The sequence below is a fragment of the Helobdella robusta genome, assembly GCF_000326865.2.
Source record: "Helobdella robusta unplaced genomic scaffold HELROscaffold_9, whole genome shotgun sequence".
Lineage (NCBI taxonomy): Eukaryota > Metazoa > Annelida > Clitellata > Rhynchobdellida > Glossiphoniidae > Helobdella > Helobdella robusta.
This window is the reverse complement of record NW_008705512.1, coordinates 1,930,801-1,958,295: the sequence shown is the minus strand read 5'-3', so window position 1 is coordinate 1,958,295 and position 27,495 is coordinate 1,930,801. Positions and strand designations below refer to the sequence as shown.

Here is a 27,495-nt window from a genome sequence, read left to right as displayed (position 1 = left end):
ATATATCATCATCGCTTGAGTCCAATTTGGAAATGTTCCTTTTTGATTTATTATGTTTGTTATTGTTGTTGTCTTTGATTCTTACTTTGTGTATTTTACATCTGCTGGTCAGTATTGCCTGTGAAAAATTCTTCAAAATGACGTACATCAATCCATCTTCAGTTCTCAGAAAATACCATCAATCGCAACCGTGCACTTCTTCTTTGGGCTTTAAGGCCTGGTGTCATTTTTTGGTTTCCATGAACAGTTATCACATTTTACAATTTTCACAGTTTATTAATAATTTTCATTCACTTTCAAAGATTTATTTATTTTGGTAATTTTTTAATTGTTTTATTTAATTGATTTGCATAATATTTTCACAAAATTAGATTTTGTCTGGTGTCATATCAATTTTAACAAACCGTGGCCAATATCATTGGCAGGCCTCACCCTCGTTCCAAGTGCCTTCAATAATTTTCTAGTTAAAAAAACTGACTGGCAAAGCTAATTTAATATTTTTTAATCTGTAAGTTGATTATGAGGTTCTCGATAAATCGGATGATGAAGAATATTCTGAATCAAATTCAACTTTTATATCCGGTTGAAAAGTAAACATTGGACAAAGTTAATTAAATTGCTTGATTGGTTTGTGGTACAATGATGAAAAATCAGAAAATTCAACTGCAGCAGTTAAATTACATTTAGTTACAAATACGTTTTTTTCAATGACTAAAATGTACTTTCATGTTTCTCCATTCAAAACTGAAATAGATTAATTAGTTGCGCATTTCAAAAGCGCAAGCCAGCGTAGAGACACAAATTTTTTTGAAGATGTTTCCCCCATGACTAATGACTGCGCCAAATGCTTATGCGTTATATCATAAATCAGTTAGATTTATTTTGAATTGCCTCAGACATTTGTTTTTATGCTTCAATGGCAATTTCTTTCCTGCCACATGCCAGCTAACTCACGTCTCCTACTTAATTTACTTCCATTCAACTTTTTAAATTTAATTTTCAATAATATATAATAATCAGTATCCAATAATTATATTAATTTTTGAACATGAGTTTCTTTTTACTTTTGCTTGTTTCTCTCTCTCTCTCCCTCTCTCTCTTTCTCCTTTGCACGCATGTTTTACGGTAGTAATTAAAAATCTATATAAAGTATGCGATGCTCGTGTCAACTCAACATGTGTGCTGAAACATTGCAACGTTCAGACAAACAAGCGCCGAGTTCGATGATCCTTGCGCTGTCAACACCAGCCAGCCAGCTCAGCTGCAGTCAGTTAGTTGCACTCAACTTGAATCATATTTCGTCAAGTTCATGCTTCCTTATCGTCGTCTTTCATCATCATCATTTTGTTATCACTACCTATTCTTATCATTACCATTCATTGTTTTCATCTGCATTGTCACGCCATTACCATCACTGTCGCCACCATGTTTTTGTTTTACGTCATCATTATCATCATCATCTTCGTCATCATCATCGTCGTCATCATCATCATCCGTCATCGTAGTTTTCAGTACGGTATCTGTTCATCTTCATCACCATCGTCACCACTATTTTCATTGCCAACATCATCATCATCATCATCATTATCATCATCATCATCATCATCATGCTGATTTTATAAATGTTTTAATAGTTAAATTATAATGAAAAATTTTATAGAAATATATTCACAATTTTAACAAGTGGAGAAATATTTGTAAACAGGAACAAATTTATACATAATTCATAATTGCACTCACTCATCGTGTTCAGCGAGTTAGCTCAGTTGGTAGAACTGCCAGTTATCGTCTCGTGCAGCTACGCGATGGCTTGGTTCGAATACTGTCTGCTCGAAAACTCAATGATTATATCATTATACGATTATAGCATACTTGCGCGTGCTTACATAACGTAGGTTGTGTGATTTGTATAGTTAAGCATTTGCGGCACGAATACTTCAAAAATAGGAATAATATACATAGTTATATAAGCAGTTCGGTGGTATGTCTGACATGCTAAATGATGTACACAAATAATACCGTACTATAATATTTTATATTTGTATTTTATGTTTAACAGAAATGCACGCAATGATCTGCGGGCATTTATTTGCAGTAGTAACAACTGACGAAATCTTCAACTTCTTGATTTTTACCGTCTCCATCAAAGTTATAACTGTAACAATTGTACATAGGTTTCGATACAAGTCACTCTGAAATGTATATTTACATCGCACGTTAATGCGTGCAATGTACACTTGCTAGAAGTAGTAGTAGTAGTAGTAGTTGTTGTAGTAGTAGTAGTAGTAGTTGTAGTAGTAGTAGTAGTAGTAGTTGTAGTAGAAGTAGTTGTTGTTGTTGTTGTAGTTGTAGTAGTAGTAGTATATGTAGTAGTAGTAGTAGTAGTAGTAGTATATGTAGTAGTAGTAGTAGCAGTAGTAGTTGTTGTAGCAGTAGCAGCAGCAGCAGCAGCAGCAGCAGCAGTAGTAGTAGTAGTAGTAGTAGTAGTAGTAGTAGTAGTAGTAGTAGTAGTAGTATATGTAGTAGTAGTAGTAGCAGTAGAAATTGTTGTAGCAGTAGCAGCAGCAGCAGCAGTAGTAGTAGTAGTAGTAGTATTAGCAGTAGAAGTTGTTGTAGCAGTTGCAGCAGCAGTAGTAATAGTAGTAGTAGTAGTAGTAGTAGTAGTAGTAATAGTAGTATGTGTGTATCGTTGCTATAAACGGACGGTCATAATCTTTCAGTTTGTTCAAACGTAACCCATTTTGCTGGGATGATAAGAAGATGGATGCCAAACTGGACCAAGTGGCAACTGCATGAAGTGCATGTATTTTTAGCCGCCGTATCTTAATGATTGAGCCGGGAAAGATTAATTAGTGTGCTGGTCAGTATAGCAGGTTGTCGTGAATTCGAAAGTGATGTCGCTGATGACGATGTTGACGGTGACGATGATAAAAAATGACAATGATAGTGATGATGAGAGCGAGAATTGATTATAAAAAAATGATGATGAAGAAGAAGATTATCGTGATGATGGAAACGAATCTGTGGAAGAAATGAAAGTTTTGATCGTCAGAAATGGACTGCTTTATACAAAGATGACGTGGCAACATAGATGGGGATGAGATGGTGGCGAGATGAAAAAATGGTGACTGCGAGATGATGAAGACGGTGGAGCAAATTGTTAAAATCAAAAAATAGTGTCATTGGCATATAATTGAGTTGGGAAAGTTTTATACAAATGAGTTTGATTCCAAGCAAATGCAATGGAGATCACGCAATTAGAATTGCATTGCACAATTCAATTATTCGTACCTTCAACTCTGCCACATCTTTGCTAACCGAGAAATACACTGTACTAAAAAAAAACAAACATTTTTATTCTTTTTGTCGCTCCTCTTTAATTTTTTCAAGAAAAAAATTCTAAAATTGATATCAACCAGATTTTAATTGAACGGCGATATCAGAGAGTTTTTTTTTATTAAACTTATTCTATTGAACATGTAATTTTAAGAAACATTTCACGTACAAACATAATGCAAGGTAGTTTACAACTGATTGAAAAATATTTTTGAGTAAAAATTGTTCATCATACAAAGTATGATCATCCTGAAACACACTATACTCGTTTTTCAGTTTTTGTTTTTGATTTTGTTTCTCATTTCCACACGCAACTTTGTACCTTCATAACGAAGAATTACTTCAATTTTAATCAATTTAATGTTATTGACACAATGTAAATGAATTTGTATTGAAAAATTTGTATTCTAAAAAACTTCAAAAAAGAAGGCTAAATGTTGTAAAGCAATTTGTTAACGTTTGTCTAATTAATGATCGTGCAGGCGAACTATAAAGTTACATAAGTGCCATTTCCTGTCCTTCTTTCAGCATTACATTTTTCAGTTTCGATTCCTCTTCTTTTATTTTTGTCACATGTAATATTTATTTATCTCTATTTCTTGAACAGATCTGTAAAAAGTTGTTTATGTTCGTTATGCAGTTAGACGAGAAGGTCGCCTTACATGTAGATCGCAACATTTTTTACGAGGAGTTCACTGATGCCCATGTCAACTCCATTCAGCATCGTTTGCAACTTTTGTTGTCAGGGCAATCAAATATAAAATATGAAATTAAAAAGTAAAATAAAAAAAAAACACATATATTTAACTACAGAAAATGATTACTATCAAAATAGTAGTTGATGTTATAGTAAAACGGCGATTCATTAGGCAACACGCCCAGCTGTCTCAGAGGCACCGAGCCAGCATCCACAAAATGAAAAATTTTAAGGTGCTTTTGAAATTCAAATAACGAATTAGTGACTTTTGATCCTAAAACAAGTGTTTAAGATATTTGAAAAATTAGATCAACTCAATTTTGTTGAGAAAATATTTTTTGAAAAAGTTGTACGTTTCCTAAACTATGTTCTCATAATTTTGTTTCAACACCATCACTCTAACTTCATCAGAACATTAAAAAGTTCAATGTTTTCTACAGCTTACTGTTCAACAAATTGTTAGTGTAATGTATAGTATATTGTAAACAACACGGCTTTTAACTTATTATTTCAACTTTTTTTATTTTCACCAAATTTTTTTTTTACATATTTCATTTTTATTGAGTTTAATTATTATAATTATTATTTTTATATAAAAATATTTATATTTGTTACATAATTAATAAAAATTGACAACGTCAGTTTGATAGCATATTTATATCCATTCATCTTCCTGGAAGAGAATCTGAAACGCATGTGCAAACATAGCGAACAAATAACATCATAAAACCTGAAGCAGGCACTTGAAGTTATCATTATAAATTCTCTCGTGTTCGATACTAACTACGTGATGTTCTTCTATTCATTTTTTCATTCTGACTGATTTCTCCACATCGCTACAATTCGTATCATATTTTATTTTCAGTAGTCGGTGAGAAGATGAATGAAGACGATAATAACTGTTTAAATAAAATAAAAAAAAATTGAATGGCTGTTATGATTTTAAAAAAAAGCAGAAGTAAACTGATGAACATGTTGGTTGGCAATAATGATGACATATTGTGAAAATACAAATTTTTAATTTGAAAGATTAATTACTTATCGATGATATTTAAATAACAATATTTTCTGAAAATAAAATATTAACTTTTCATCAATTTTTATATGATTTTCGATTTTTTTAAATTTTATAAAAAGAAAACATTTTTTGTGTTTAGGTATATAACTTACTAACTCTTACTGAAAACAATTTGCAGCCGCAGTTGACGCTGCCAAACTGATGAGTTACTTGAACATGCCTTGGCTTGCCTTCGCATCTTCAGAGCAAATATTAGGTTCATGCTTTTTTTCCTTCCTTTGTTAACGATCTCACAGTTGGAAGTTTCATTTCAATATTTGTTTATCTTTTTTTTATCTGTTTAAGTTTTGTTCGAATTTTCTTCGTCTGCATTTTTCTTAGGGCAATAGAATGTTGACGTTTTGATTTGTGAAATGAGATATCTTGCATTGCATGCTCTAACGTTAATTTATTCCAATATCCTGCATGGTAACACCATTTACTATTGTTGATTATTTCACTGGGTTGTCTAACTTAATAGCTTTTTAACAAGACAAATATTCGATTTAACATTTTAAAATTTGTAAAATATAAAATAAAATTGAGAAAAATTTGTAATGACATTTGCAAACAAAACTTCCATCCAACCAGCCAAACAACAAACAAACCAACCAATTAACCAGCCAACCAACCACCCAAACAACTAACCAACCAAACGACAAACAAACCTACCAACCAACCAACCTACCAACCTACCAACCAACCAACCAACCAACCAACCAACCAACCAACCAAACAACCAACCACCCAAACAACAAACAACATCTTTAATGCAGGCAACACTAGTCTCTACAGCACGTTAGTCCGTCTCTTCAGTCCATACGACCGCATGGGGCAGGCACTCGTCAAACTGTTGGCTCATTTCATGGTTAGATAACGCACAACCATCACGCACGCACAAATACACACACACACACAATACACATACACACAAATATGTTTGCCAATTATATATTGGTGTTTCGATATTATACAAAATATTTTTATTATCATTAGAATATACTTTGTAAAATTTTACTTCAGGATTATAGCGCAAATTGAATTTAGATTAAAGGGCATTCAATATGATAAACGAAAAAATTAATAAATACGATGCATCAGGTGCGAAAATAATGGCAGACGATCTGATCAAGTCATGAGCTACCTTCATACGCAAGCTCTTTCTTTTTCATCTATTGATATTTTCGAATCGACAAAAATCAATTGAGCTTTTTGCAAGAACACATGTGACGAACATAAAAAAAAAAATTCTCCATCCACATGACTGAACAAACAATGAACGAGGAGCATTATCTCGTTCGACGTAAAAACATTCTTACGAGAAAAACAAATGTAACCGGGCAGGCTGGAGTTGAGGCTTGCATGGATTTATGCATAACCACCAGCTGGAAGAACATTCACAAACGAACGAAACCACACAAACCATGTGCAAGCTTTTTTAAGATACGCCTGGATTAAATAAATATACATAACCTTAGTAAATCATGCAATCATAAACGGAGTAAATAACATTTTTCATACTATACTGGTATGAAGATATTCATATAAGAACATACTGCCCTACATCCGTGTGTGTGCGTGTGTGTGTTTGTGTGTGTGTGTGTGTGTGTGTGTGTGTGTGTGTGTGTGTGTGTGTGTGTGTGTGTGTGTGTGTGTGTGTGTGTGTGTGTGTGTGTGTGTGTGTGTGACGAGTACGATGAAATCTTGAAACCCGCGGACAGTGGAGTGTCGTGTGGGTGATGTCGCAAGCAGTTGAGGAATGCACCTACTCGGTGAGGTCCATCAGTGCTGTCTTCACCAAGTGCGGCATCACCATCAACGCTTTCAACGATGCCATTCCATTCAACGATAAAGGCAATCACACAAAATTGGATGATTCTTTGAATGACATCAAATCGAAAGCAAGAAGTTTGTTTTATGGGATCTTACTAAAATTATTATTATTAACGCACATGTATAAGTCTGTCCATCTAAATAAATATAACACATAAATGCATTTCTCGACGTTAAATAGACCGACGACAGATACAAACGCATGCACTTTGCATGAGATTGACCGGATGGTAGAAATTGCGTTTCTATTAGCTTGACCAACTTTTTAACACTTTTTATTTTGTAGACATTTTTAATAAACCAAATTGAACTAGCAATTACACCATTTTTGAAAATAGTAAGTTGATCAAATATACTCAATTCCTTAACATATTTAGGCGAATTTCGTTTTCATTTTATTTAAAAACAATTTATTTACCACTGCTGCTGTGAACCATGCCAGTTATTCTGTTGTGTGGAACAACGAGTTTCATCGGGCAGACGATCAGCAGTGCATATAGATTGGGAATGATGACGGGAGAGTTTGCGTTCATCGTCTTCACTCAACTACCACCCGTCCACGTCAGAGAACCCTGGCTGGATTACGAAAACGAGATTCCTCTCGAGGCTTTCAAATACGTCATTCAGGTGGTTCTACTGAATTTTTTCATCGAGTTGGACATTCTGAAAGTCTGTTCAACAGTCTTTTTGCTTTGTTAACCTTAGTAACTCTAAAAGGGTTTTTATTATAGTTTATATAATAAAAAAACATATGAAATGATATTTTTAAGGAGCAAGTAAAAAATAATTTCGATTTCATAGTTTTCTATCCATCTGGCGGATGCAAACGTGAGCAACACGAAGGAGTTTTTGGAGGAGGTACCCGTAAGGATGGCTGAGCCGCCGTGGAATTACAACAATTCACTCCTCAACAACATTTCTGTGAGTATTTTTTTTTCACTTTACTTTTGCCGTTTCATTATGCTCCTGATGTTGAAATTTCAATTTTGAATAATTTTTATAAATGTCTTGAAATATTGATCCCAGCGTTGTTCAGTCTGTAGCTGGTGTTGTTGATGTTATTGTTAGAATTTTAAATGTAAACTGCGTCAATTCAGACGACATGAAATAAAACTGCCAACCATTTTAAAATTTGAATATAAACGTTTTATAATTTTAACAAGGCATGTAAAAATTTTATTATTAGCAACAGAAAAACAGTAAAAAACAAATGTTAATATCGTTCAGAGCAGCAAATGCAAATAGAACGCTCGCATACATCTGTGTATGTTTGCACATTAGTGTGGCTACCTTTTTCTGGACATCGCTTGTAATTGCAGTAAAAACATATCAATTGTTTGCAAAAAAAAAAAAAAAAAAAAAAAAAACTTGAAAAAAGTCATTTTTTTCATAAATCGTGTAACGTACAATGTGTCAATATTCAATACGACACTAGGCCAGTCAGTATGCCCTCTACCTGTACGACACTGTCTACGTGTATGCCATGATGGTCGACCAGTTCGTTAACTCCTCTCAAGATATCAAGAACGGGGCTGCCTTCTTGAACAACGGGAGAAATTTCACTCTCACTGACAGTTTAACATTGTTTTAATTCTCTATATTTTATTTAGTTCATTGCTATCGTGCCATTAATTGTTTGCTCATCAGAAATTATTTCAACCGTTTAAAATTTCCTCTATTACCTTAACTTCCTTGAAAATAGTTATCCAAAACGCAACCAGCTTTTATTGTTGTAATAGTTTCATTCTGTGTTTTGCATTCTTAATAATTCCATTAAAAAACACGTAAGCATTAAATAATCTAAGCCCCATTTCACCACAACCCATCAGAAAAGACAGGGGACATCGTGATTGATTACAAGTCTGACCGCATTGAAGATTACTCAGCGTGGCAGTTTGATCAGGCCAGCTCCCTTTACAGAGTTCTCCTTAAAGTGAAATTCTTTATTATATCTTGTGTGTTGATAATTTAAATTTATAAAAGGTGCTTTGATTGCTTAACGAAATGCATTAATGAAAAGAAAGATAATTTTGTTTCAAATATGCCAATTTGATGAATAATTATTCATTTTTCAGTAAAAAAATAAAATTTCAAGTTAATTCGGTCTAATTAAAAAAATAATTTAAATAATATAAACCAAATAAATTGAATTTATACAAACAACAGTTAAAAATTAAAAAGTTTTCAAAATTTTCAACGAAGGTTCCATTGACGAACACTGCAACTATTCCACTCGAAGCTGATCCATGTGCTTCTACTGTGGTGTGTATGTGTGTGTGTGTCGTGTGTGTGTGTGTGTGTCGTGTGTGTGTGTGTTTGACTGGTATTTTTTAAAATTGTATTTGCTTTCCTCTGTTTTTTTGGATTTGTTTGTCTTTTTATTTCCATCCTTTTATCACACTTTTATCATATTTGTGTGCATTATCATATAATTATGAATATTTACGTGAATCTCTGCTTCTTTTTACATATAATATGGCTATTATTATTTAATATTATTGTTATTTATTTAATATGAATGTACTCTGTTTGTTAAGCATCATTTGTGTTTCACTCAGTATCTACAACATCTACCTACATACATCAGTTATGTGATAGCATGGATGTGCTATGTTTGCACGAGGCACGTGATTGAGTGGATTCGTAAACAAACATTTTTCTCTTTTTCTTTTTGTTTCATTTTTTAAGCATCTCCTCGTGTAGGAATCTTCGTTTTTTATGATACTTTGTTTAGATTTGCCTTAAAAATGTGAAATATGTCTGCTAGCCTCATGATTGGAAATGTTTTATTTAAAAAAATGACTGTTTTTCATGAATCCGAGTCTGGTATAAAATGGTTTATCGAACAATTAGAAATTTTTTGTTTCTCCTCAATCTTTTTACAAATGACTCTAAATATTTGCTCGCATGCAGACCATCATCATAGTAAATGTATTGAAAATTTTTTCGTTTTCCAATGAGCAGGGCGTCGAGATCAAAGCCAACTCCAGCGTTATATTCCCCAGAGACGTTCCAGCATGTGGATTTGCCAATGAGAACTGCATGAAAGCACCTGCTGGTGACTATTTTCGTACAACTGATTAACGCATTTTCGTTTCTTAAGTTTATATCAGTAAATATATATCCCTAGCATTGTCTTATATAACACTTTCAGTTCGTTACAAGTTTGTGTAATATGTGAAACTCCGTTCTGCTTTCTATGGTTACATAATTTCTGTTATATTTAGTCTCAAACGAGAATGCCGTCATCATAGGCACGTTGGTCAGTTTGTTCTTCGTCCTATTCTTTGCTGCGGTGGTCTTCAACACATTCAGGTTAACAATTAATAATTCTGGTCGTTAATTCTAACATGTCGTTAGAATTAGGAAAATGTTTTTGTTTTGAAAATTTTCGCTATTTGTGTTAGTCAGTAATCACTATTGGTTTTTCCAGTACAGCTTAATTTTATTTGCAGCTGTTGTTTTATTATTCTCTTTATATTCTTTATGTATGTAAGCTGTTAAGCTTGAAAAAACCATATAGAATCTTTACGTATTGTCTATTTATATTGGATACTTTCTAAAATTGAGATAACTTGAAATGGCGATTAAACAAGTTTTGTCTAATACTTTTTAGAAAATAATTTTCGAATTCAAATATAACATGTTACCTCATGTGCCTGACAGGCGCAAGAAGTACGAGAAAGAAGTGTTGATGATGAGGTGGAAGATCAAGTACGACGAGATCCTCCTCTTCAACAAGAGCAAGTTCAGTCAGAGTGTGATGGGAAGGGTAGGGTTACTTATTTCAATCATTTTTTATTTTTATTTATCTCTTTCTTATTTTTGTTATTTTTATTATTTTTTATTATGTATTTATTTAACTAGAATTACATCAGTTTACGACAAAAAATATAATTTACCCGAAATAAACAAACCTTAGAGCATTTACGTAACATTGGTATGTGAGACTGTTTTGAACTGATGGGATAAAAATACTTTCCAACCACGTGACAACGTTCCAGACGATGGACGCCGAGATGTACGCCATGCAGAAAGTGACCAACATGCTGACCGGCCAGTACTTGGGCATCAACGTCGTCCTGAAACATCTGCCGACCAACCATCTGGTCCTTAGTAGAGAGGATCTGCTCGAACTCAAAATTGTTATTTGGCTTATTCATTGTACACTGTTTTGAATAAGAACTTCAAAATGGTGTAGAAATTTGAATAAATTATGCTCATGTAATTGTACAAAATTAGAAAATTATCAATTTCATCCATACCATCTTTTTTTATATAAAAAAAATGTTTCACGATTAATCAGATGTTTACTATATTGAAAATTTAACAATTTGTTGCTGAAATGATAACTTGAAAAGTTGAAATGACATAAGAGTTGACATAACTGCAAAAACAAAATTTGAACAGTTTTTGCAACAGTTATAATTGATATAAAACAACATTGGATAATAGTTATAATTATAATAGATGAAGGACCTGAACTTCGAACACTTGAACAGTTTCATCGGCCTCTGCATCGACCCCGAAAAAGTTTACATTCTCAGTGCTTTCTGTTCTAGGGGATCTCTTCAAGTAAGAATTTAATAAAAGAAACATTAAATTTTCATTTTATTAACGCTTTGGTGTTTCTCTTATTTTACACGTTTACATTTTTATTTGTGCGTTCACATCTCTATGTGTTTGTATATTATTTTATTTTTATTATTCATATAAAAACGCATTACTTTGTTTGCTGGTTAAGTTTTTAATTGTTGCACCTTTGACCCGACACCGTCAGGACATACTGAATGATAACGTGATAAAGTTGGATGAAAATTTCAAACTTTCTTTCATCGGCGAGATTATGAAGGTTACGACAAGTTTTTACGAACTTCTTCATGATTCTAACCAAATATTAGAATTTAAACTAAACCTCCATCCAATCTTCAAAAGTGGCCGGCAGTTTTTTTTTTTTTTCTATTTATTCACAAAAAAAGTGAAAGAGTCAGCCTAGCAATGAATGCTTTATCTAGGTTTGACTCCCATAAAACAAGAAATAACATAGTAAGTAATCAAAAAAAAATACAATAACATAAATGAGAAAAATAAATTAAATTAAGTCTTTTAAATTCTTCAATGTTCTTAAATTTTCATGAATGAACTTAGAAATAAAACATTGATACATTTAAACTTAAAAAATGAATAAAATTAAAAATAAAATATTAATACATTTAACTTAAACAATTTAAAATGTTCTCAACTCCTTTTTAAATTCTGTTAGATTATTAATTGATCTTAAATATTGTGGCAGATTATTCCATTTATAAGGTGCATAATAACAAAAGTTCCTGGATGTTATTTTATTTAAATTCATTAATATTAATGGTTTAATTATATTAGTATTGTTAGTTCTGTCAATCCTGTGGTTAGCTATAAATTTAATCGTATTAATTAACATTATATCAGTTGTAGATGTTATATTATTGATAATTTTAAATGTTAATAAAGATGATTTATTGGAATTTATTTCAAAAATTGATAAAATATTATTATTATTAAATATATTGTAATCGGAGTGATTATAATCGATTTTAAATAGAAAATTATCTTTTTTTGTTTTTTAAATTCGTCACCCTTTATACTAATGATTTTATTTTGATTTTTACGATGAATTTTTCAGCATTTCACTCAAAATGAAATTTAAAACAATTTTTAAAAATCCCACCGACTCTCCTTCTCAGGGGATGGATTATCTTCACAAGTCGCCGATAAAGCAGCACGGGCGGTTAAAAAGTTCGAACGTGTTGGTGGATGGGAGGTGGATAGTCAAGATAACAGACTGGGGGCTGATGAGGGTCAGGCAGAAAGAGTATGATACCGTCAACGAAACTTTCAACGGTTGAATAAGTTTTTTTTATATTTTGTAGAGTTCATTCATTATGTTATTGATCTAAAATTTTCAATTTGTTTCTTCAGTTCTGTAAAGAAGAAATGTATCTCTTTGTAATTAAATATTAATTTTTGCTATTTGCTAATTTGATTTTCAAATTTTCGAAACTTAAAATTTATCAATTCAAATGCAACATTGATTTATTGAAAATACTTTAAAAAGATTTTTCAGACAATATTGTCGAAAACTATCAACTGACTATTCTATTTTAACTGCACTATGGCTTCAATTCATCTGAAATACGTTAAGTTTAATGTTTAAAAATCCACTCACCAAAACTGAAGCCCTACTGTGGACAGCCCCTGAAATTCTGCGCGAGACTCTCGAGTCATCTACCTCACTATCTCCAAATAGTTGGATCGGCAGTCAAAAGGCCGATGTGTACAGCTTCGCCATCATTCTGCATGAAATTATTTTCAGGCTGGGGACTTTCTACGTGCAGTCTGATGCCTGCGTCAGTTCCAGAGGTGCGTTGCACTGGCTATCATTTATTACATAATCTTTTGATTTATTATATATGTTTAAAAAATTGCCGAAATTTTGTTATTTAAAAAATACTTATATTTTATCAACAAAAAAATTTTCTCTCCACTTTACTGACTTAAATAGTTTAAATAGCATTATGTCTTGCAATATATTTTATGTCTACGGCATTCTTAAAATAATTTTATATGACGTTTTCATTTTAGCTCGAATAAAATTTGAAAGTTTCTAAACACCAATTTATCTCTGGATAGAGATAGTGATGAAGGTGAGATCAGGTGAGATGCCAGCCTTCCGGCCAAGCACGTACGAGGAGGGCAAGCAGGACCACAACCTGCTGGCCATCATGTACGAGTGCTGGGACGAGAACAACAGCAAGCGACCTGACTTTGCCAGTTTGAAATCAAGATTCTCCTCTCTATATAAGACCAAGTTAAACAAATAAATGTTTGAATTAATCTTTTTCATATCTATCTTTTTAGCAAATGTACAAAATGATGTGTTTTTTAAACAGATTTTTTGTTTTTACAGAGATCGCATAGTGCAAAGCAGGGATTATTTTCAGTTGAGACATTAAATGTTATCTTACAAACATTACCAAAATAATTGCTTTTCAAGGCCCATCATTTAATGTCTATTAGAAATAATTGCAACGATGCATGCATTTTAGTCTGAATTTTAAAATTGAAATATCACTTTTGCAACCGGCACAAATTACATTCATTCCCGAAAAATGCTAATACAAACCACCGCAAACTTTAATACGGATCCATCACAACCACCACCACACAAGAAACTTGAACTTGATTGACAACATGCTGACAATGATGGAGAATTATTCCAACAACCTGGAAGTCCTGGTTGAGGAAAGGACGGTGCAGCTTCTTGAGGAGAAGAAAAAGACAGATCGTCTGCTCTACAGCATGATGCCGGCGTCAGTTCTCACCTTTTCTTCATTTTTGTCATTATGTATACACACACTCACACACATATTGACACACCCACACATAGACACACCCACACACACACACACACACACACACACACACAATATATCTATTATTTTAAAGGAGCGTAGCGGATCGGTTGAAGTCAGGTGTGAAGGTAGACCCGGAGTTGTACCCCAGCGTCTCCATCTACTTTTCCGACATTGTATCATTCACCACCATGGCGGCACAGAGTACTCCAATGCAGGTTGAGCATTGGTTGTTGACGATGATAATTTTAATGATAATGACGTTGTTCCTGAAGATGCAGCAGCTGCTGAAGCTGCTGCTAATGCTACTTCCTACTGCTAGTGATGACGATAATGATCTCATTGGTGGTGATGATGAAGATGGTTATGATGATGATGTTAAAATTGAAACTTTTCCATCATAGCATTAATTTATTTTTAATTAAGACGATAAAACGTTGACAAAACTACGTTACAGCAATCACTAATTGCCTGTTAAAAAATTGTTTTTGAAAAACTTGTTGAACTCAGCAGGCAAATTAAATGCAATAACTCAATTCAGGTAGTTAACTTACTGAACGACCTGTACATAATGTTTGATGACGTCATCAAAACTTTCAACGTCTACAAGGTTGGTGGTGAGGTGCAGACGGTATGTTTCAATATAACGTCACAAAAATTTTTAACAGAATTTTTTCCAACTCTTTCATTGGAAATTGCTGTTTGTTAATTAGAAGATGATGTAAAATGCTAACTTCAAGACTATTTCATTCGAATTAAAAAGCAGTTTGACGATTAATTGGTTTTTGCCTAATTTTTTTACATTGAAATGAATAAAAAAAAATTCTAAAAAATTCAAATATAGGTGGAGACGATCGGGGATGCGTACATGGTGGCCAGTGGAGTTCCCGTACCCTACGACTCACACGCGCTTGAGATCGCCATGATGGCCCTCAAAATCAGAGAGGGTGTGGCCGCCTTCAAAATTCAACACATGCCTAACAAGAAACTCCAAGTCAGTCTAGCGCCACTTGTCGATGACGCGATGTAATGTTATAATGATTTGAGACTGTCATTAAATTATATTGCATTATAAGATGTCAAACTGTGATGTTATAATCTGTTGTAAAGATGACATTTTATTATGTGATTATGTAACGTGATGTTTAGATATTTTTTTTTTGAAATGTGATGTGAGTTGAGGTGACGTGGTAAGAGGTAGAGCGGTAGTTTCACATCACTTGACTATAAAGCTAGGAGATTTGAAAACTTTGAAGCGTAAATGATATTAATGATGATTTTGGTAGCTAGCGATATTGTTGGATGAATAATAAACCAGGTCCGTATAGGACTCAATTCTGGATCAGTTGTTGCTGGAGTTGTGGGCCTGACGATGCCTAGGTTGGTTGCTTGGTTGACTCGATGTTGGTTGAATGATTGACTAATAGTTGGCTAGCTGCTTGGTTAGCTGAATAATTTGCTAAAGGCTTAGTTGCCCTATATATTGCAAATTGCTGCTTATTATTTGATTTGTTAGTTGATCAGTTGTCAGTGTAATTAAATTTTTGAAACATGCATCATAAATACAAATATATAATTATAAACCTCTTGATACGTATAAAGGTATTGCCTGTTTGGAGACACAGTTAACACGGCAAGTCGCATGGAATCAACCGGGGAAGGTGAGGTGATCCACCATGCTCGCTATCTTTCAAGATAGCGAGCATGTGGATCTTATTATTTTATGGCTGATTAATTTGTTCCCATTTATCAATTTATTCTTTTTTTCGTTATTATTATTAATATATTTATTCAATATTTGTCTACCTCTGAGAAACCCTTTAAGAGTGATTATATAATTTATTTAATTCAACTAAAGTGTAAATTGAAATAAACTCATATCAGTGCGCTTTTTCGCGAGTGCTTTTGTCAATGAATCAAATATTCATCTGTTTCTAAGAAAAGACAACTTTTTGATGACAACGATGATGATGACGACGTCGAATAACTATAAGTTATTATTTTTCCAACCTAGCGATGAAGATTCAAGTGAGCGAAGCCATGCACCACCTGCTGACCGACACTAAAGCTGATTTCGTCATGACTGAAAGAGGCACCATAGAAGTTAAAGTTAGTCAGCACTTTCAATCTCACTGTCTTTTGTTATGCTGGGGCTTATGGAAAAATCAATCATTTTCTTTACTCATTTATAGTTAATTTGTCAAATTTTTAAATACAATTGTAATTTTTTTTTTAGTATAAATTCAGCTTGATCAAAAATTTATCTCCCAATTTAGGGCAAGGGCCACCAAAGAACGTATTGGCTCGTTGGTCAAAAATGTGATGCAGCGGTTGCATAGATATCTTAACAATTCATACACACAAATTAGATAAATATTGTTTTAGTCGCATTCGTGGTAAGGAGCTATTTGAAGAGGATTCAAACACTCAATAGTTTTTTATTTTTTTGAATGTTCTTATTTTGACAGATTTTTTAATAATTTTTGATGTTGTATGCGTAGGATATTATCATTTTTTTTTATAATAGGCTTCGTTTTGTTTCGTCTGTACCAGTGCAACATCTAATTCATTCACATGTCCAAGTTTTTATATCGCTTAAACTATTCAGAGCAATTTTTGTAAGTAAATCATTTTTTTTACATTGTGAGTTTTTTAAATACATTTGGATATACTTATACATTAAAAAAAATAATTTCTACTTGGAATATCCAAATTTAGTTGTTTGTTATTTCTACCGAACGTCATCTCTCGATCCGATCAGTGCCTAGTTATCTTTATACATGAACTCGCCTTATAGTTTGATTTATTTAATGCTGGGTTTATATGGTGAATTAAGCCGATAGTTTGATACTAGATACTTGTGACTAGTACTCAATCTTCTGAAAATGAAAATGTACAATTTGGCAATGAAAACTTCGACATTTTTGATAGATAGTAACTTGAATCAAGGGAATGGTTATCATTTTTATATTACTGATTACGCATCATAGCTCGATTTTTTAAATATGGCCTTGTGAATTCCGAATTAAGTTTGAAGTTTTTTAATAGATTCATGTAGTAGTCAATCACCCGAGTAAGCATTTGTGAATGGAAATCCTGACAATGTGGTGTGTAGTATCTTGAATCGAACGATTGATTGACATTATGTTATATTGAACACGCTCTATACTTCAAATTATTTTCTCTATGCGTCACATGGAATTATTCAATGATGCGTCGTTTATAGTCAATTAACTGGATTTATAAATATTTTAACAAATTCACCTAGTGCTCACTCTTCTGAACATGAAAATGTATAATTTGATGATGAAAATCCGACATTTTTAATATATAGTAACATGAATCAGCGAATATATATCATTTTTGTTTTACTGAACACGCATTATCAATTTTTTAATGTGGCTTTTATATTGAGATTTAAGCCGGCAGATTTTCAATAAATTCATGTAGTGTTGAGTCTCCTAACCGTGAATATGTATAATTCTTTTATGGAACCCTGATTAATTTACTTAGAATATCATATGACATAATGGTTGATGATGAAGTCTAGTCTCATTGTGGCTGCCTGTATTCCGCTGGTCATTAGATAGACCTATGCTTTTTAAATATCCCTTCCTCGTCGTGAACTTATTTCTATAAAACAAAGAAAATAGTAATTTATCTTTAAATTTTTATAAATAATTTTAATAATAGTATTAAAATAATCAAGTTTTTTAATATCAGATATTTTTAAATTTTGAATTACAAATTTTCCATTACGAAAAAAGAAATATGACGGACGTGCCAGCGATGTTGAAATTGTTCTGGAGTCGGTATGTAAATTTCGAGACACTGATCGCCGTCTTCGTGCTTGTCCTCGTGTACCAGCTAGTCTTAAGAAACGAAGCCCTGCACGACTTCGTTGGCCGTCTCCTCATAAAATTAGAATTGCGCCTCACAGGCAACTATGATCACGTGCCTGTAGATGGCGAGAGTATTGTTTCTGGCTACAAGACAAAAGCCTCGTGGGAGTTCACAAAGGACAACGTCAGCGTTTTTGCAGTTCAAGGACGTCGGCCGCACATGGAAGATCGATTCAATGTCGTTTCGCCACTAGATGATACTGGGACAAGTATTTTTGGCATTTTTGATGGCCACGGTGGTGATGTAAGTAAGCAAACTTCTTTATTATTTAAATTTTTTATAATATTTTAATTAAATCAATGAAATGAAATCCATTTGATTTTTTCAAAATTAATATTTTTGGAGCACCAGCTTCACATTATTTAATTTTAGTTAAGTAGCAATTATTTATTAATTTGTTTATTGTTCAATTCATTTATAAAACAAATCTTAACAAAACAATGCTTATTATATGCATATTGCAAGCGATAGGATAGTAATTCTTTAATAAATCAGGTCTGTAATGATCAGTTCAAATTTGCGTCAACCTTTCATTCTAAAATTTGAGTATTTCACTCATAATGAATATTTTTTAAACTTAGTTGTGATTTTAATAAAAAATTTAGACAGAATTGTTTTACTTTTTAAAATTGATCACTCGTTACGTTTAAATATAATTTTGTAACTAATCATAGTTTGCAGCAGATTTTGTTGAGAAGACACTCTTCAAATCCATCATGGTCCGCCTCTTGAAAACTTCTCTGAAGAGGCAGCTCTCTCAAAATGTGGAAAGTGATTTGGAAACAGAACAACAGCAGCATAAAAGTAATGAATTCAACAACAATCACAATCATGAAAAACTGGAATATGTAAAAATTGAAAACATGAAAAAAGATGCAGACAGCAATGAACAAGTTATTAAAAACATTGAAAAAAGTGTTGACATTCTCCATGAAAACTCTGGGAAAACTGATGAACGCCACGAACATAAAGCACTCCCTCATAAAATATATCAAAGCGTAAATAAGAAATTGAGGAAAATAATCAGAGATGAGATTTTAAATGTGGACAAACAGTTACTAGAGATTGAGAAATCAACAGGGGAAATCTCAGGTGAGACATATCAATAATTGTATAATCTTTTTTATATTTACTTAATCACATTTTCTAATATATAATCTTATAAGAAGACATTATTTTACTTCATGATTGTTTAAAGAAGTTGAGTTCATAAATATTTAGTTTAGTTAGTTATGCTTTTTTGATTAACCCTTATATGATGTGTTTGTTTTTGTGGGTGAGTATGTGTGGATATGCTCTTTATAACTTCTGTCAGGCTAATTGTCAAACTACTAACGGGCAGAAATTGAAATAGCAACTGCGGCCACCTAGAAAATTCGCCTTAAAAATGTTTTGGCTCATTTCATTAACTAAGTTCTCATTGACTTTATAAGCCTAAGCACCATTCTGTGTTAATCCAATTAGAAAGTTAATAAATCACTCCTTAATTAAATTGTGTCATTACATCATACATGTGCTGTTGGTGGGTGTAGGCAAACTTTCAAGCACTAGTCTATGTGTGTTGTGTGTGTGTGTGTTTGTAGGTATGCGTGTGTTGTGTGTTTGTTGTAAAATTATATAATCTGTGTGTGTGTGTGTGTGTGCGTGTGTATGCGTGTGTGTAATAATTGACTAGAAATGGTATTTGTTGATGAAGGACTGAGTGCCATTTGTTTAAACAAATATCTGTGTTTAGTAATTTTTAGTAGTACATTTTTTTTGAGACATGTATTGGCCATTACTTACTTTACACTTCAAATGAGAATGTACACATTTTATCAGAACACACATGATGAGCAAACAATACCACCAACATTCACAATGACAAATTAACAATGATCTGATGACTAACAACACTATACAATCCACATTATAGATCAGGACTTTCATCATTATTCATTAATAATTATCATCTAAGACTTGTTATGTTATAACTCTATGTATATACTGTTTTTATTAATATTATTATTGTTATTCATTTTATCTGTATTCAATATAATATGATTTATGTAATATCATCACTTATACATGTCTTATCTTTCAATTTGAAAAACTTTGTGTTATATAAGTGCTAGTACATATATCATCACTTAAATATTATCATCATCACGTGTTATCATCACTCATGTTATTATTATTATCACATATTATCATCACTTAAGCCCCTACAGATATAAATAACTTGGTAGCAAGAAAATGTTGCTTGGAATTATTTTCACCACTTAGTCCTATTTATAAAATATTGGCCATACCTCAATAAATAAATAATTAGATAATAAATAAATAGTGATTATGAAATTGATGATGTAGTTTAGTTGATGGTGATGAAAGTGATATTTGAGAATTGTGAGTAAGATTAATAAAATGATGAAGATGGTTAAAACAATGGTGATGATGATGTTGATGATGATTACAGGCTCTACATTATTGCTGGCAATGTTGCACAAGAACACACTTATCGTAGCCAATGTTGGAGATTCAAGAGGAGTTCTATGTGACCAGAATGATAAGGTCATCCCTCTGTCCTTTGATCACAAGCCTCACTTGGTTGGTTGGTTGTTCAGTTGGTTGTGTGATCGGTTGGTTGGTTGATTGGATGGTTGATTGGATGGTTTGTTGGTTGGTTTGTTGTGGGGTTGGTTGGTTTGTTGGTTGGTTGATTGATTTGTTGGTTTTTTGGTTGGTTGGTCGCTTGGTATGACTATAAAAGTGCAAAATTAAATATTACTTTTGTTAATAATTAGTATTATATTATATCTTTATGAGTAAATTATGAATTTATTAGAAATAATTATGCAAAACACTTCAATTTGAATCAATGAGATTCTATTGTATAGATTTTAAACAAATTTTTGATGATTTGTAATCTTTTATTTATGGTGATGTAGGATGAATGCAATGATGACGAAGACAATGAGAATAATGATGATGTTGGTTACAATCATTAGTTGTGTATTTCAATGAATTACACACGGCTTTATAAATACAGACAGGACATACAATCTCATTCATCAAGATATTTCTGTAAAGAAATATATTATTATCTTCTAATTTTCTTTCCCTTGCCAATATCAAATGGTTTTGCTTTTTTTTGGTTTAGTTTTTCACATGGATTCTGTTTCACTCAGTGACTATTTCATCTGCCTCTGTTTTTGTTTGCATGCGTGTTTATATAAAGTGTGTCTGTAGTTTTTTTTTTATAACTTTTTCACACAAGCTAGCTTCTTCTTTACAGATTTTATTTTTAAACATCTTTTCGTGTTTGGTTTTTGTGTTAGTTTTTTGTCTGTGTATGTGATATTTATCTATTTTTTTTTGTCACAATTTCAACAATTTTATTAACCAAAAAGTTAAACCAACACATGTGCTTTAACAAACACAAACACACACAGACAAACAAACTGATGTACTTTCTCCAAAGAATTGATTCTGCAGGTACATACACATTGTACAGATGCCATTTTTTGTATCTTCACATTGATGCAATCACTCCACAAGTTTTCCTACTGTACTGTCTTTCATCAGTAGCAAACTTGATTTGCTGTGTCCAATTCATTCATAGATGCTTCAGTGCAAACACAGACATATATACATGGATACATAAAGGCATATACAAATAAATACATACATACATTCATACATACATGCATAAATACATACATACATACATGCATACGTACATGCATACATACATACATACATATCTACATACATACGGATCTTTTACATTTGTATTTACATGTATTTCCACCCCTTTCAACTAAAGATGTTTGTTTTCAGGTTTTGGCTTTTTTATTTTCATACCCCAAAACATATTTTATTGTTGGAACTCGATCCAGGATACGCAGCATTATAAGATCCCTCCATGCCGGTTATATGCATTTTCTCTGTTATGCATTTGTGTTTGTTGTTGGTTGCATTTACTCTGTTTTCTATGTATGCTAGTTTTTGTAAACGCTTGTATGTTCTGTATGTGTTTTGTATGTTTGTGTGTCATTGTTGTTGCATGTGCTTGTATGTTGTTGCATATATGTTTTGTATGTTGTTGTATTTGTTTATTGTATATGCTTGCATTTTGTTCTTTACGATCATGTATGCTTTTTATTGTTCATGTATTTTTGCTGTGATCTGCATTTTTGTAGTCAGAGTACCATAATAGATATATAAGTGTTCTGATATCTTTACTTTGAAGAGACTGAGGATGTATTTATTTATCTGCCCTGCTCTGTAGTGCAGGCAACAAGTTTTTCTGTTTGCACAGGTTTGCACAGCTCTAATGGTGGTTCTTGTTTTGATGTTTGCACAGTTCTAACAGTGGTTCTTGTAAATATGATGGATGATTTTTTTTGGATCATAATGAAAGGATAAGATATAGATTCCCAGTGAACAAAAATGAAGTTATTTATATTTCATGCAGATCACTCATGAAAGAATCTTAATCAGCTGATTGATGTTCATGTGATAGTTGTACGTTCATCATCATTATTTGAATTGAATTCTTGCAGAATGTATATGGTGATAAACCTGACATTCAGCAGACAATTCAATCAGTACATCCTGATTAAATCTCAAATAAATTCTCAAATAAAAGTTTGCTCTGAATTAGGAACGGTCTTGTTTTAATGAATGTTAAATTAGAAATGACACTCATACTTATAACTCATTAAACTGCAGTAGGTTTTAGCCTTAGTCTAGAGTGTTTTAGCCTTAGTCTAACATTTCATGGTAAAAAAAAACTTTGCAACAGGACTGTTTAAATCATAACTGTACAAAAATTGATACACGTAATTAATAATGCTCTTCTGTTATGCTGTAACACCAGTCTGCCGGCTGGCTTGTTGTGGAAGTTTAAAAATAAATTGAACAGCTGACACCATGATGCTCATGTTATTTATTATTGTTGATGTGTTTATTGCTTCTGTATGATATTGTTAATTGGTTCATGTTTTGATGTAATCTTCATTCTATCTGCTTTTCATTTGCAAGATGTTCAACTTTTTGCTCTTCATTGCATTTAATGATTTTGATAATGTTATAAATTTTCTTGTTATAAGTTATAATGTTCCTTACAAGCAATCCTAGCGAACTGCTTTGAGCATGGATGGTGACAACAGATGTGTGATGTTTTTGTTTTTTTTCATCCATGCATCTATTTAGTTATCCATTAACTTATCCATGTAGATCACTCATCAGCCCATCACAACATGACATGACATGACACGAACAGGCAGCAGAACGCAAACGTATAAAGAAGGCAGGTGGTTTCGTGAGTTTCAATGGTGTGTGGAGGGTGGCGGGCATCTTGGCGCTGTCCAGGGCCATGGGGGACTACCCACTCAAGGAGAAGAACTTCGTCGTCGCGGATCCAGATATACTCACGTTTAATTTGAAGAAAATAAAGCCAAAGTTCGCTTTTTATAAATGATTTATTGTAATTTTTTATTTTCTTCATCTTGTTCTTATACCTATTCACTTAATGGTGCTAGTTATAAACGTGGGTTCAAAGGTGAAATCGAGCAATAGCTTGAAATCGGCATGGTCAAAAGTGATGAAAAGTCATGCTGAATGGTGTGGTGTCATGTTAGACACAAGTATATCTGGATGGAAAGCAAGGGAGGAATGTCGGTTCAGGTGTTATTTGTATAGTATTTAATATCTTCCTAGCCGCAAACCGATGACTTAGTTCAAAAGATATAAAACAAGATAAGAAATTATTGAGTTTGCAAGGTAGAGGTGATGTGAATGTTTTGAAGCGTGCTTTAAATGAGAAGGATGTAATTATTTATAAAAAGTAAACATTGAAATAAATAACTGAATGATGATAACAAAAAATAACCTTGCAACAGATTCATGATCCTGGCGTCGGATGGGTTGTGGGATGTGTTCAGCAATGAGGAAGCCGTCCAGTTCATCAGCAGTCGACTGCATGAACCGCACCTGGGAGCCAAGAGTCTTGTGCTGCAGGCCTACTACAGGGGCTCCCTCGACAATATCTCCATCATGGTCGTCAAGTTTTCATACGGGGATCACGTGATGAAAGAAGATGGCGACGGTGTTGGTGTAGGCAGTGAAAATGAGGAAGATGAAGACGACGATGATGAGGCTGTTCAGAACCGAACGACTGATAAACTTTCAGATGATGATGACGACGATGTAATGACTGAGAACTGCGGTAATGGTGACAATAAATTGAATGAACCATCGTCACGAGCAGATAACAACGAGCATCACGCGGAGAGGGGTAGCGTGTCTTTCCATCTGCCAACTGCCAACGACGCTAATGTTTATGACGACCAAGAACATGTTGATAAGGTCCGTACAGCACCTTCATCACATTCTCCACCGGCAGAACATCTAGACAATCAGGATGTAGTTGATGTTGCGAAAGATGATGGGAGCTTTGTAAAGACGTTAAAGGCCACTGTTGATACCGACGACGATGATAAAATCAACCACTGGAAAATTGATGCTACTCATGTAGGCAGTCGTGTCAGTGATGGCGCAATAAGGTTGATGAAGGATGATAGTAGAAGATTGAATGTTGATGGTGGAATTGAGATTGAAAAGAACAACGCCATCAGTGGCAATGGAGATGAGTTTTCGATTGCTTCGTCTGAATCACATGATCGTCAACAACAACTGCAACAGCAACAACCCCATCATCGTGATGGCCACGGTGAAGATAAAGTGAGTAAGCTTGTGTTTGTGTCAGGCGAAGATGACAACCGCAGAAAAAGACTGCAACACATGGCAGAGAATCTTTAAATGGCGTTGCGATAGTTTTAACAATGTTGCTGATTGTGTTGTTGCTGTTGTCGAGACATTGATCTTTTGAGTTGCTTTTTTATTGTCATCACTTTTATTATCGTCGCCATCATCATCGTCGTTATCACTAACGCCGTCGTCGTCATTATCTTCTTTATCCATCATCTTCTTCATCATCCTCCCAGCGTGGTTGTTATAAAATCGTGGGCCATCATCATTGCCACCTAACTTTTTTATTCTAACTTTATTGTGTTGTTAATGTTTATTATTATTAATATTATTATTATCATCATCACCATTGATTTTTCATTCATTAATTATCATTACATTTAATTATCACCTGCCAGAGTATTGCAATCAAGCTAATCATCATCATCGTCATCTTTCGTTATCGTTGTCATCACCATCATCATAGTCGACATTGTCGTCATCACCCTAGCTATTTTTGCACTAATCATCTTTAGTTCTAGTGTCATATTTGTCTACTTAATGTAAATATTCATTTGGATATTGTAATATCTGTAATCTCATTAATTAATTATTTGTCTATTTAATTGGTAATTTAATAGATGTATTTATTTTAATTATAATTGATGTCGTACATTAAAAATAGTCAGATGGTTTAATTATTATTTATTTTCCGTATTTTCTTTTTTGTGTTTAATATATGTATATATATTAAATTCTATTTTTTGACGAAATCATTCATCAAACATCCTCAAAAATTTACTGCAAAATTACCAGTTCATCTTGCACACACATACACAGACATATATAAATATATCTGTGTATGTGTGTGTATTGATATGTGTGTATGTATGCCTCTATATTTGTATTTGAATATGCATTTGCATGCATGTGTTCAAGCATTTATAATCATATATGTATGCTTTCTACACATTATATATATAATCTGAATAAAATTTTATTATCATTTTTATTTTCTACTCAAGAAACTTTGAAATGTGATATGAAACATTTTTATTGTATGTTGATATCTACCGTATCTATCAGTGGATCTTATTTGAGAATGGACATTTTTTTTATATAATTCAATTCCTGTCTCCCTCTTACTCTGCATTTGATCCGTTCATTGTGGGTGATTGTTTGCAGTTTGATGTTACTTGTGATTGGATTTGGTTGATTGGTTGGTTGGTTGATTGTTCTCTCTGCTGTCATCGTTCTGTGTGTTTTCGATAATATGCTGGCATTCACTGTATTAATTTGGTTAGTTCGCCATTATTCAGTTTGTTAGGTTTTTCATTTTTAAATTATGACTTATATTTAATATGGAAACAACAAATAGTAAGAGTAAGGATTGGTGTTGTTTTTTTTTTTTGTAAAGATAAGCCGTACTAGATCAAGCGCTGAGTTTGTTCACGTAATGATAATCCATGTGCGAAACGTTTGCGAGAATATATCAAACGGCAAAATGTATTTGTCCGTAATAAGGGTCGAGTACAAAATTTTTGTAGGAATGTATCAAGCCTTTGAATTGTGTGTGTGGTGTGTGTGTGTGTGTGTAGCATGCACAGCAACATCTGAGATGGGTTCTTCAGAGATGTTTTGAAGCTCTTTTTAACCGTCGTGACGGATGGCAAATGGAATGAATAATGAATTAACTGCTGCTTGTTTGAGATTTGTAATGAGCTAACTACTGATAAACTAATGTTAAAATTAATAATGGAGGAAAAGAAGAACATAAATATATTGATAATCTCTAATAGCGCATATCGGGGAATTAGGCTTTTATTTTTTGGTATTTTTATTTGTTTAATTATCAGTTTGTTTATTTATTTATTTATTCATTCATTTTATTTCTACTGTTAGATCAAAAATCTACTGTTAGATCTGTTGATCAGCTGTTCACTCATTATCCTCAACTGTTAAATATTTCATTTTTTATTTTCACTTATTTATTAAATGATTAATGTACCTTTTTCTTCTGTATTGAGTATTTACATTTAATAGTTTATTTATTTATTTTTTGATATTTCAATTCATTACGGAGTGTCTCATGTTCAGTCTTCTTGGTTGTATCTTAGCTGTATCCTGCTCCAGTTAAATACCTATTACTGATGAAGAAGTGTTTTCCAAATTATATTCAACGTTCATTTCATCATTATACTGAATAATTCAAAATGTCATAGTGATTAACAATGTTATTTTTGTGACGTGCTCCCATTGTACCATTGTTATCTCCATGCTCCTTTGTGCAAATATCTCTTGATATATCACAAATATATTTAAATATATCACATTAAAAACTGTCATTGGCATTAACTAACTATTTAACATTTTATCACAACATTTCTTATCAACATCTCTCAATTAAATTTTTAATTTCGTGTAAAAGCAAAAAATTTAATTCTTCATTCAAAAATAGTTTCATAGTGTAGGGAGACAAAAAATCGCAGACTAAATTTACGACTTCGTAAACGATTCGCTTGGGCAGCACCGCTCATAGCTCAGTA

At 32.8% G+C, this 27,495-nt stretch overlaps 3 protein-coding genes across 3 annotated transcripts; all 3 read left to right on the top strand.

Annotated features, from left to right (window-relative positions):
* Nucleotides 1-1,175: 1,175 nt before the first annotated feature.
* HELRODRAFT_166106 (hypothetical protein) lies at nucleotides 1,176-11,101 on the top strand (the record flags this gene model as incomplete). The annotated part of the gene is made up of 16 exons (XM_009033129.1): nucleotides 1,176-1,270; nucleotides 1,754-1,891; nucleotides 2,721-2,781; nucleotides 3,944-4,061; nucleotides 5,230-5,307; nucleotides 5,867-5,958; nucleotides 6,812-6,998; nucleotides 7,366-7,592; nucleotides 7,725-7,844; nucleotides 8,359-8,497; nucleotides 8,753-8,856; nucleotides 9,090-9,185; nucleotides 9,888-9,981; nucleotides 10,151-10,238; nucleotides 10,590-10,695; nucleotides 10,928-11,101. The coding sequence occupies 16 exons, from the start codon at nucleotides 1,176-1,178 to the stop codon at nucleotides 11,099-11,101; spliced, it is 1,917 nt and encodes a 638-aa protein (XP_009031377.1).
* HELRODRAFT_108605 (hypothetical protein) lies at nucleotides 10,970-17,027 on the top strand (the record flags this gene model as incomplete). The annotated part of the gene is made up of 14 exons (XM_009033128.1): nucleotides 10,970-11,068; nucleotides 11,394-11,498; nucleotides 11,704-11,775; nucleotides 12,647-12,803; nucleotides 13,140-13,322; nucleotides 13,593-13,770; nucleotides 14,132-14,272; nucleotides 14,409-14,532; nucleotides 14,856-14,924; nucleotides 15,159-15,308; nucleotides 15,633-15,694; nucleotides 15,917-15,975; nucleotides 16,329-16,423; nucleotides 16,591-17,027. 14 exons carry the CDS (start codon nucleotides 10,970-10,972, stop codon nucleotides 16,651-16,653), a joined length of 1,557 nt encoding a protein of 518 aa, XP_009031376.1. The 3' UTR covers nucleotides 16,654-17,027.
* A 940-nt stretch (nucleotides 17,028-17,967) lies between these two features.
* Nucleotides 17,968-25,021, top strand: HELRODRAFT_189860 (hypothetical protein; the record flags this gene model as incomplete). The annotated part of the gene is made up of 5 exons (XM_009033127.1): nucleotides 17,968-18,460; nucleotides 18,892-19,309; nucleotides 20,673-20,803; nucleotides 23,484-23,662; nucleotides 24,103-25,021. Exons 1-5 carry the CDS (start codon nucleotides 18,086-18,088, stop codon nucleotides 25,019-25,021), a joined length of 2,022 nt encoding a protein of 673 aa, XP_009031375.1. The 5' UTR covers nucleotides 17,968-18,085.
* Nucleotides 25,022-27,495: the final 2,474 nt, after the last annotated feature.